Here is an 11,404-nt window from a genome sequence, read left to right on the forward strand (position 1 = left end):
TTTCAGGATACCCTCTTATCATAAGGGCTCTCTCTCTCTCTCTAGAGAGAGAGAGCTTATGCAAATTTCATATGGAGAGGCGTGGGGAGTGAGATACATCCGCACTTAATGAAATGGAAGGATTTGTGTAGGCCTGTTGAGGAAGGAGGGGTGGGAGTTAGGAAGCCGGAGGGGTGGAACCGAGCGAACATGGCCCACCTTGGTTGTTCTGTCTTAACTGAAAGCTCGCTGTGGACGAAATTCGCTGGGGAAAAATATTTTTGGGATCATCCTAGCTAACCGGTGTTTTCTTTGCAGGAAGGATGAAGAGACAGTGCAGCATTTATTCTATCTGCCCTGTTGCAGCTGCTACCAGACGATTCATTTTAGCCAAGTTTAATTGTAAGATAAGTCCGAGCAATTCGATGGTAGGGGAACTGGAATAGTGGTTAGCTCGCAGATTCAGTAGGAAATGGCTAGCAAAATGCTAGGAGTAAGTATTCCATATCATTTGAAGTTATGGACATTAAGAAACCAGGTATGTCACTCAGATATATGCCCAACTGTTGGCAATGCGAAACCCCTGGTGTGGCGTGCTTGTATAGACAGAGCGGTACAGAGCATCCTGTCCTGTCCACAGACAGCATAAGACAGGATGCATTATCTTGTCCTCTGCTGTCTGTGATTCAAACGGCCCCTTAGTTTACAGGATGAGACGGAATTTTCAATGTTTGGGAATTAAGAAATATCACATGAGATGCTGTACGTAGAAAATGCTCTGTTACAGGAACTTCTACAGTTAAAGGAGATGGCAGATAGGAGCGCCTCACTCGTATCCCCAAATGACAGATGGATCAGTGGAAGGAAGAAGAGTTTATCCAGGTAATTGGCACTTAAGCGGGGAAGCTTGTCAGTTGTAAGGGGGGAGATCTCGGTGGAGGTAGGTAGGGGTGCTACCGAGGTAGAGAAAGTTTGACAGAATTTGCCATTGGGATGGGATGTTCGGTATGGGTGTTAACCCAATTTTTGGTGTGCATAATGGAATAGCAGGTATTCCCTGTTTTGGGTTGCATAGCAATGTTTTTGTTATTCTTCAGTATAGCCTGTGTTTAGTACATAAAGGGGGCCGTCGACCAGCTTTCTCATCGGAAAAAAAACACTGACCAGACGAGGGCAAATCGGCTATAAAGCACCAAACCAATTCTTCATTGTTCACCGTCTCCTGCGCTGGTCAGATCACACCCAGCAACTCAAGAACGCCCTACCCATATATACTGTCCACTCATACAACAAGAAGACATGCTAGGAACATGGTTTGATCTATTGAAAGCATTCAGGAACTTGGGTCTCGAATTTTCAGTCTAGAGCTTAAAAAGTTCTGAAATAATGATTCACAGGTAATAAGCAATAAGCAAGAACAATGACTGATAAAAAATAACTTTAAACCGATGACGTCAATAAAAACAACTGTTTAAGCTCTAACAAAACTATATCCAAGAAATTTAAACTACAAAAATTCAAAAATATGCTGGATTTCGGGAGGGGGGGGAACTCAAAATTAATGTCAAGCAAACGGTATTAACTAATCCTACTAATCAAACAAACTAAAACCCATATCATCATCCGATTCCTCTGCTGGTTCCTCTTTCTTCTCTTCTTCTTTGGCAGCAGCAGCAGGAGCAGCTGCAGTTTCAGCAACAACGGTGGTGGCAGCCACAGCAAATTTGCTTGGATCCTGCACCATCAGACCAAAAAAAATTTATTTGTTTAAAAGCTCACAAAACCACTAGACAATTCAGTTCTAGGAACCGTTACATACCTTCAGGTATTCCTTCACCTTCTCAGCATGAGGGAAGGAGTACTCTGTTGCAATAGCAACAGCCACAACATTCTTATAAGCATTCGCAAACAAATGTGGTGCAGCCGCAAGAGTTGGATAAGAAAGGGCCAACGACAATGCTGTCACCATTGAAATCCCAGCTGCAAACTTCTCCATGAGGTCATCATCAGTTAGATCCAGAACTTCAGGGGTAAAAACAGAACCATTGTCATAAACAGAGAGCACAACAAGACCATAGGAAAATGGCCTTATGCCGAGCTTCGCCAACAGAGCTGCCTCAGACGAACCCACTTTGTCACCTTTCTTGATCAGCTCCACCGGGGTGATAATTTCAACTGTACCCTTGTTAATCTTGGTAGGGATATTCAGCACCTACACAAATACACTTGTTGGCATGATTATGCATAAAATTTACATCATAAGTATGGAATAAGACAGATTGATAACCTGGAAGAAAGATGTCTGAGAAGGATCCAAGCCAGTGTTGCCAGGAGGCACGATCACATCAATGGGAGCAACAAGCCCAACCCGTGCCGGTGCTCCAACCTGATGACCGGAATAAACCATAAGTACATGCTTCAATGTAATGATTCTTGAAAAGAAAATTGCACATGGTAGCAGATCAAGAGTGTAAAAGCAATAACAAAGCAGAGTTATAGCGAGAAGTAAACCGGATTCAGTAAAAGGGAAATGGACAGAGCATGTAACAATCACTCCAGCATGTCCGGATAACACTCATGCTGATGAGGATTTACAACAGAAAACCAAATATCAATAACTACACAAAACTCAAATAATGAACTGAGACCTGAGATACCAGACAAAACATGTACCCAATATCCTAAATCATCTGCCAGGAATTCATTAAATAATTACAAATTAATCTTATTGATTGCCTGCTCTGACCCACATAGAAAGATAAAAAAGTAAGCATGTATTCAAACACGCATCATGCAATTTTATTATTATTATTTGGCTAGGCCAAGGGAAAGCCCCTATCATTGACCGCACATTGGCAGGCTCCCAATTGATAAAAGTTAAAACCCTTGAGGTCCCCACTGCTCACCGAGGAGTATTGCAGTAAGGGACACTCCCATGCTTTTTGAACTCATGATGTCCTGTGAAGATGGTGACACTCACAAGTCACCCCCTACCAAATGAGAAGCCTCCTTGTGGGCTGCGTCATGCAAATTGATAACAAATAAATGTTTAAAAAACGGAAAGAAGTGGTAATCTGGCTTCCTCTTTGTAAGCATACAAACAGCAATTAATATAATTGATTAAAAAAATGGGAAAAGAACTTGCACTCTAGGCTTCCGCTTTTTAAGCATACAAACATCAAATAATATAAATGATTAAAAAAAGGTCAGGAGATCATTGAATACATGACTTATAAAAATCCACAAACAATACATCATCCAAACTTATCTTTCAGAATAAAATACTAGACAAAGGATAGAACCCACTGTGATTTGAAGTGAACCCTCGACTGTCATGAAACAGTTATACAAACACGAAAACTCGACCCCTTGAAACATTAAAAGCTAAAGGGCACAGAGAAGGCAAAAAAAAAGAAACAAACTCGATTAGGATCCAATTAAAAGAGCTCTATAACTGCCAGGTTTATAATCTAGAGTCTAGATCAACTTATAAAAGTTTCCAACTCTTTCTGCATAATCACAATTTCATAGAGGAGCAACCAAGGTCCAATTAACACTCTGTCAAGCATAATATCTAATTGAAAAATCCAAAAATTCCCTTGGTCATTGTACATTGGAGAGAGAGATGCATTTACTCAAAACAACAAACTGAAATGTCGACAACTAGGAAACGAAAAAACAAAAAAGATAGAAGAAAATTTTTAAAAATAAAAAACACGAGAAATAGAAAGAAAAATGTTCACAAAGAGCATATCCTAATGGTTCCTCGAAACTGCCAGCAACCAATGAAACAAAAAGAAAGTGACATATTCAACAAAGAAACAATGGCCATTGTCCGACGAACCTGCAGCAGCAAGAAGAGACTGTTGATAATATTTCTAATTAATGGCGTAATCATGCAAGAACATAATGTGTATTATTAGCTAATCACAATTATGATATGCAATTAACATAAGCTATGGCATTATGTTTCATATATAATGTAACTAAACTTTATGTTATGCTGTTATATCAACTGTAAGGATGAGAATCGTAACTTGCAGAATCAGCTTCCAGCAACACGGTGCATGTGTTCAAGAGAAGCACATCATCAATGTCTTTACATATCCAGAAAATGGACAATATTTCCCAACAAACATTAACTAAACGGGTTGCTCATGCTTACCAAGTGTGTCCTATTTATTCATCACTCCCATAAACACATCCACATTGGTATTCCCTTTATGCTACTATGTAGGCGTTAGTTTTTATTTGACTACGATCATGCATAATATTCACATTTTATTCATCTTTATTTATGCATGATCCATGATAAAATCGCATTAAAAACTGATGCAGAGCAGGTCCGAAACGTCACAGACCCAACAACAGCATGAAGAACGATCCGGGTCCCAAACTGGACCCGAGACCCGAATCCATCAGACGTCTTTAAAAGCCCTCTTCTAGGGCTTCGAAGAGAAGAAAAAAAATATCCAGATTGCAGCAGCCTTTTACTTTCCTCCTGTTTTGATTTTCCTCTGTCACGTCAGTTTTGCAGCAGTCCTTTATTTCTTTTTGTCATTACTTCCTTTCTTCCCTATTGTTTATTATTTCCATTGTTTCTTTTCAGTTTCACGTCAGTCTTTGCAGCCTTTCTTCACTTTGTTTATTTGGTATTCCAGCCGCAAGTTTCAGTTTTACTTATTACCTGTCATATTCATTGTGCTCCCTTACCGGTCTCATAATAAAGTGTCACTCGAATTGATTGATCTGATTTTCTGGTTTCACGTTTCCTGTGAATACTCGTGGCTACTCAACTGGCTATGCATTGGAAGAACAACATCAACGTCCATCCATACCGTGACTGCATTGATTCCCTCGTTGTTTCAAAGAGCAGCAAAACATCGACACCCATTAACGTGAAGCTCTGAGGCTCTCGCTGCATCAAAATGGTATCAGAGCACAGCTCCTCCTCCTTGATCGACATGACGCAAGAAGCGAGGAACGGTTCTACGAGCGGAAAGGCGCGAGAGGAAATCATGAAGCGGATACTCGACATGGTGACGGAGATGCAAGAAAATATGCTACGCCTAGAAAATGAGGTAGCCGGTTTGTCGAAGCGTATGGCTGGATGTGAAGAACGGCTCGAGGCCATCGAGTCGTCCAGGAAGACACACGCAACGTCCATGCTGAAAATGAGTGGTGGATTAGGCGTCGATGTTGTTGGTCTCGCGGATGTAAGAGCAACCGATCCAATCCGACCAACCTTCCACCGACCTGCCGTGCAACTGGATGGCATCAAAGTGAGCCTGCATAGGGATGCTGGCCCACCTATCCTTCTAAGACAGACAGTCTCTGTGTCGGCTGGTCAGCCTCCATTTTCGACACCAAATCCCATTGATGATGGCCACCTCCCGAAGGGGGCGATCGACGATGGGACCTCTGTCGTCGGTTAGAGTTGTTCGACGGATCATCACTTGAAGATTGACGCTCATGTTGGAGGTGCTAATAAAATTGCTTTTGCTCACCCTAACAAACAGCTCAGTATAATCACTTGTGGGGATAACAAGATTATCAAGGTGTGGGAAGCAGCTGTTGGTGCTAAACAGTTTACATTTGAGGGTCATGAAGCTCATGTCTATTCAATATGTCCTCATGATAAGGACCGTGTTCAGTTTATCTTGTCCATTGCTCTTGATAGGGAGATCAAGGCATGGTTGTATGACAACATGGGTTCTAGAATTGATCATGACGCACTTGGTCGCTGGTATACCACAATAGCCTACAGTGTTTTGGGGAACAAGATCCTGAGCGGGGATTTCTCTATGGACGGTGAGCAAAGACACTATGCATCCGAGGCAAATATAGTGAAGTTTTCATAAGGTGGTCCAGTTTTTGGTAAGTATGCTTGTATTGTTGGTATTCTAGTCAAACCCTTAAGACCGTGTGCTGGAGGGACAGAAATTCAGCTTGTGCTTCCATGGGATGCCATAACATATGGTATAGACGGTCAATTTCAAAAACAATCTACAGGCCTTGATTTGGAGTCGTCCAGGAATATCGATACATGTTGCATATCATCAATGTGTCTGATTTATATGCATATCGTGGTGACAACAAGTCGTCAAAGTCGACTTCCTCCTAACTAAGGGAGAATGATGCAAAGCAGGTCCGAAACATCCTAGACGTCACAAACCCAACAACAGCATGAAAAACGATCTGGATCCCAAACTGGACCCGAGACCCGAATCCATCAAACGTCTTTAAAAGCCCTCTTCTAGGGCTTCGAAGAGAAGAAAAAAAATATTCAGATTGCAGCAGCCTTTTACTTTCCTCCTGTTTTGATTTTCCTCTGTCACGTCACTTTTGCAGCCGTCCTTTATTTCTTTTTGTCATTACTTCCTTTCTTCCCTATTGTTTATTATTTCCATTATTTCTTTTCAGTTTCACGTCAGTCTTTGCAGCCTTTCTTCACTTTGTTTATTTGGTATTCCAGCCGCAAGTTTCAGTTTTACTTATTACCTGTCATATTCATTGTGCTCCCTTACCGATCTCATAATAAAGTGTCGCTCGGATTGATTGATCCGATTTTCTGGTTTCACGTTTCCTGTGAATACTTGTGGCTACTCGAATGGCTATGCATTGGAAGACCCACATCAACGTCCACCCATACTGTGACTGCATTGATTCCCTCGTTGTTTCAAAGAGCAACAAAACATCGGCACCCATTAACGTGAAGCTTTGAGGCTCTCGCTGCAACCCATCTTTATCGTTGTTTTCGAGAAATTGGTTTAAATTGAATTTTTTGAAGAAAAAAAAACACATTTCCAGAGCCTACCCTACGTTTTTCAGTGTTTTTAGTAATTAGAGTATTCTTAATTGTAGCTCAGTTAGATTAGGACTTGCTAAATTAATTTGTAATTAGTTTAGAAAAACCCCTTTTTTTGTAAAACATGTTTTTCTCATAAGAAGTATTTGGAATTTTTGAAAATTAAGATGAGCTTTTCTAAGAAAAACGTGTAGCCCTAATATTTTAGTATAAATAGATTTATTGAGTGCTGAAAATACATTTTTTCCAGCAGCCTCAAGCGCTCCTCCCTCTTTCCCCTTCTCTTCTCTTCTTCTTACTCCCTTCCTTTCTCTCCATGCCGATTTCTTTGTCTCTTCTTCTTCTTCCTGTTCTTCTTCCTCCTCTTATTCTTCTTGCTTCTAGCCCTTCTCGTCGTCGACAATACAGTCTTTTCGTCGGGAGGTACTGGTTTGCAACTGGTATTAGCCACCTTCTATTCTCATCCAATCTGTCAAAGGCAATCCACAACGGTTTGCTTCTTTCTCCTTTGTTTCACCGTAGTTTTACGTTTAACATCTCATAAAGCATAGCATCGCATGTAGTTTTATTAGATCATCATATCATCTGCATGTTAATATAGTTTAGTGCATGTTTTGCATCTAAAAAATAAAAAGAAAAGAAAAATAGATTTTGTTTTGATAGTTTAGCCGTTTCTTGATTTAAACATTAGATAATTGTGATTTAGGTAAATTGATAGGTCTAACATAGGGTTTTCGTATATTTTCTTGTTTCTTGATTAGTTTTAGATTAATTTAGGTTAGATCTAGTTTAGAATAGCTTGTTTCACGTTTTTTTTATTTTGGTGTTTTTATATCAATTAGATAAAGTTTTTGTTTTTAGCCAATTTTGGTTAGTTTCATCAATAGTGTTTTTTTAGAATAGATAGTTGGCGTTTATTTATTGTTTATGTGCAGTTTTAATTTACGTCAGATTTTATTTTTGCAGCAATTAAATTAGTGTTAGTTTTGACCTAAGGATATTAGTTTAGATTAAAATATTTTATAATTAATTTAGTTGCAAATTAATAGTAATCGAATTATGTCATTGTTTTACTTATCATTTTTTTCTTTTTTTCATAAACTAGTTAGTTATCATCGGTTGCCTTCAATCATAGTAGTTACATATTAGTTTAGTTTATGATGTTAGTTAGTCCAGTGTTAACTTAATTCACGTTGGTTCATTATTAGAATAGTTTCAGTGTTTACCTTGCTTAGATTAATCAAATACCATCAGCCGGTTTTGTTTTATTCTTTTTACTCATTATACGTTAACTAGTCTTTTTTTTGTTTTATGTTTTGATAGTCAGGTTGAAGTGTCGTAGAGCACCTTTGTCATTGGGTTGTTATTGGGTTGTTAGTGAGCATATCAAATTTAAGTCAATTCTTGTAGTTGGTTATGGTTTTCTTTTGTCTTTAGTTAGCTTGTGAGTTAGCAAAGTAGCAACTAATTGATTCTCGTTAATTCAGCTAGTATTGTTTTTATTAGTTTAGATTATATAGTTTAGTTAATTTTGTTCCAGATTTAGTTAATTAGTTAGATATCGTACAACAAGTTGTTAGCTAGTTATTTTAGTTAATATGTTAGTTTTGATTGATTCTTGATATTCAATTACTCTACTTTATTGTTTTTGTAGTTAGATTGTTAGGAGTTTGTTGCAAATTAGTATATTGAATTATAGTTAGTTAGGTTGTTTTACTATTGTCTTTTAGTGTTAGGTTGTTATTAGTGGTTCATAGTTAGTTCATGTTTTTAGTTTGTTTCAAATTAATTGAAACTTGTTTTTGCTTATTTATTTAGTCATTAATTAATTAATTATTGTTTAGTTCTATTTGTACTGCTTTGTTTCGTGTTTTTTATTTTTGCAGAGAGGTGTTTGGACGTGCAGTGAACCCCTTTTTGTACCCTCAAAGTGCCCTCAGAGGTCCCATCAGGCCTTCGAAAGTGCCCCCAGGGAGCCCTCAAATCGAGAGAATAGCGAAAACACCAACAACAAGACAAAGAGGGAAGGACAAAGGGAAGCAAATCAATTCAAGAAAGGACTAAAGACTAAAACGCTGAAGACCTTTTTCTTTTATTTTTAGATTAGGATTTTATTTCTTTCATCTATTTAATTCAAGTGGGTTTGTAATAAGGAACTTTATTTATTTGTTTAATCCCTCTACAGGGGCGGCACTCTTTTGTTTATTTAGTTAATTAAGTTTTTATTTTTCAAAGCAATAAAGCATAGTTTAGATTGTGTGTTTGAATAGAAAGTATTTTCCGTTCCCTGAGATCAACCCGAACTCCACCACTCATGCGAGCCGGTTTTTATATTTTTGGTGTCTGGCTTTCACTTGATTTTAATTAAAAATATTGTTTTAAAAAGCGTTTTCATAAAACTCACACCAGACTACCCAAACATCGTAATCAATTTCTTCGTATGTTTCCAACTCTAGCAACCAAGCAGCTACACTTAAAGGAATAATAAAGCATGGCTTTTATTGTATATTCAAATGAATGATAGAGCATGGTTTTCATTTACCATGAATTACACTGATAAATGGCTAAGGAAATGATCATATCATATCACTCAACCAGTCTGTTTGGACTAACCTTATCAATTTGGGCAATTTGAATCAGAAACTGTATCATTTCATGATGGTAAAAACCACAAAATCCCCCCCCGGAGAGTAAAGAAGAGTTGGTTTGTCGTGTATGGTCGACGGGGAAGAAAGAAATGAATGAATGTCCTTTTGAAAAAATGTAGAACAATACACCCAGCGAGACCAAAGCCAAAGGTTAGTCTCGTAGGTAGACGTATCAAACAGAAACAAGATCTCAGTTTGTTTCCAACTCACACCAGACTACCCAAACATCGTAATCAATTTCTTTGTATGTTTCCAACTCTAGCAACCAAGCAGGTACACCTAAAGGAATAATAAAGCATGACTATTATTGTATATTTAAATGAATGATAGAGCATGGTTTTCATTTACCACGAATTACACTGATAAATGGCTAAGGAAATGATCATATCATATCACTCAACCAGTTCGTTTGGATTAACCTTATCAAGTTGGGCAATTTGAATCAGAAACTGTATCATTTCATGATGGTAAAAACCACAAAATCCCCCCCCAGAGTAAAGAAGAGTTGGTTTGTCGTGTATGGTCGACGGGGAAGAAAGAAATGAATGAATGTCCTTTTGAAAAAATGTAGAACAATACACCCAGCGTGACGAAAGCCAAAGGTTAGTCTCTTAGGTAGACGTATCAAACAGAAACAAGATCTCAGATTGACATCTCTTTTGCAACCAAATGGTGCCAACCAGGCTGTTAAAGGCCCTAGCCAGAAGACATAATCGAAGTGTAAGTATTTTTCATCTAGTCACGTTCAGCAGCTCCAATCACCAGATCATAACATTTCAGGACTATCGTTATTAACATAAGATACCCTTGAAACAGCAATCTACAATGTGATTTGCTAAAGAAATGCTCGGCCTGCAGATGAGGCATGTAATTTTTTATCTTTACGTTCGATCCAGAGCAAAAAACAAACTTTTTTCTCTAGTCACTAACTACCATATATAGACGACCTCATGAATTTCTCAACACGCAATTAAAGAAAGCATGTAACACACTACAGTGCACAGCGACAACGTGCCAAGGGAAGAAAGAAGAACGACGGGAGTGATATGGTCTTAATGCAAAAACTCACCTTGTACTTGGCAACCTCTTCGCTGACCTCCTTCAGATCTCCTTTGGTGAAGATAAGCCCAACATTTCCCTAATTTACGAAAAAAAGAAAAAAAAAAAGAAAAAAGCAAACGATCCAAAGCATTCTAAGAGAAAATCCTTTCACCGCCATTCAAAGCAGAGTAACTCCAGCGATACCAAAAGCAAGAGGAAGAGGAGAAGAAGACGAAGGGGGAAAACAAAAGGTAAAAGAAAGACGACTCACAACGAGCAGGGGGATCAGGTTGAGGAAGGCCTTGTTTCCGGTCCTCTCGGCGTGGAGGCGGATCGTCCGCTTCATCATCGTGTTCTTCCCCATGAGGACGACGGAGTCGCCCCTGAGCCCCCTGCGGATGCTCTGTAGCTGGTTCGACCCCACATTGTCCGCCACGGCGATGAGCACCTGGCTGTACTGGTCCAGCAACTGGCACAGCTTCTTGTCGTAGATGACCTTCTTCTCTGCCTTGGTGTACTTCACTGCCATAGTCTCCTACGAAGGAAAACAACTGCAAACCCTAAAAGAGATTAGGAACCCTAAAGAAACCGGAAAACGCAGAGGACCAAGAGGAATAGCGAACTACTCGTCGAGGTGGACAGAAAAACGCAGTCTCTTTAACCCCAAATCGAACCCCTCTCTTAACGATCAAACCCTAAGAAGCGAGACGGAAAACCCTAATTTTTTACATACTTTCAGTCGTTCTTGACCTTAAATAGGGTAGCGAAACCCTAGCCTGGGAATATGAGAAGCTTACTGAGTGCTCCTTTTATGAAATAGAAATGACGAGGATGTCCCATGAGTTAAAAAGACAGACGATACTGTGAGGTCCGCCTCATTTAAAGTAAGAAGAGGCTACGATCCAACAGTATAGTTCACGTTACGCCT

General features: G+C 39.1%; 1 protein-coding gene across 1 annotated transcript; it reads right to left on the bottom strand.

Moving 5' to 3' along the window:
* Positions 1-1,404: 1,404 nt before the first annotated feature.
* LOC149840017 (large ribosomal subunit protein uL10) lies at positions 1,405-11,139 on the bottom strand. Its single transcript, XM_090002978.1, has 5 exons — positions 10,748-11,139; positions 10,505-10,573; positions 2,267-2,365; positions 1,799-2,191; positions 1,405-1,714 (listed from the first exon to the last, which is right to left on the bottom strand). Exons 1-5 carry the CDS (start codon positions 11,003-11,005, stop codon positions 1,571-1,573), a joined length of 963 nt encoding a protein of 320 aa, XP_089859104.1. The 5' UTR covers positions 11,006-11,139; the 3' UTR covers positions 1,405-1,570.
* Between the last annotated feature and the right edge of the window lie 265 nt (positions 11,140-11,404).

This window comes from Nuphar pumila, chromosome 4, assembly GCF_984573655.1.
Source record: "Nuphar pumila chromosome 4, dmNupPumi1.hap1.1, whole genome shotgun sequence".
In the NCBI taxonomy this organism is placed as follows: domain Eukaryota; kingdom Viridiplantae; phylum Streptophyta; class Magnoliopsida; order Nymphaeales; family Nymphaeaceae; genus Nuphar; species Nuphar pumila.

What these genes read in the sequence shown, in the direction of transcription:
- LOC149840017 (XM_090002978.1), bottom strand. Translation starts at nt 11,005, where the DNA reads ATGGCAGTGAAGTACACCAAGGCAGAGAAGAAGGTCATCTACGACAAG. An exon ending in ACCTGATCCCCCTGCTCGTT is followed by an intron (nt 10,574 to 10,747) that starts GTGAGTCGTCTT and finishes TTCGTAAATTAG; the next exon opens with GGAAATGTTGGGCTTATCTT. An exon ending in CTCAGACATCTTTCTTCCAG is followed by an intron (nt 2,192 to 2,266) that starts GTTATCAATCTG and finishes GTATTTGTGTAG; the next exon opens with GTGCTGAATATCCCTACCAA.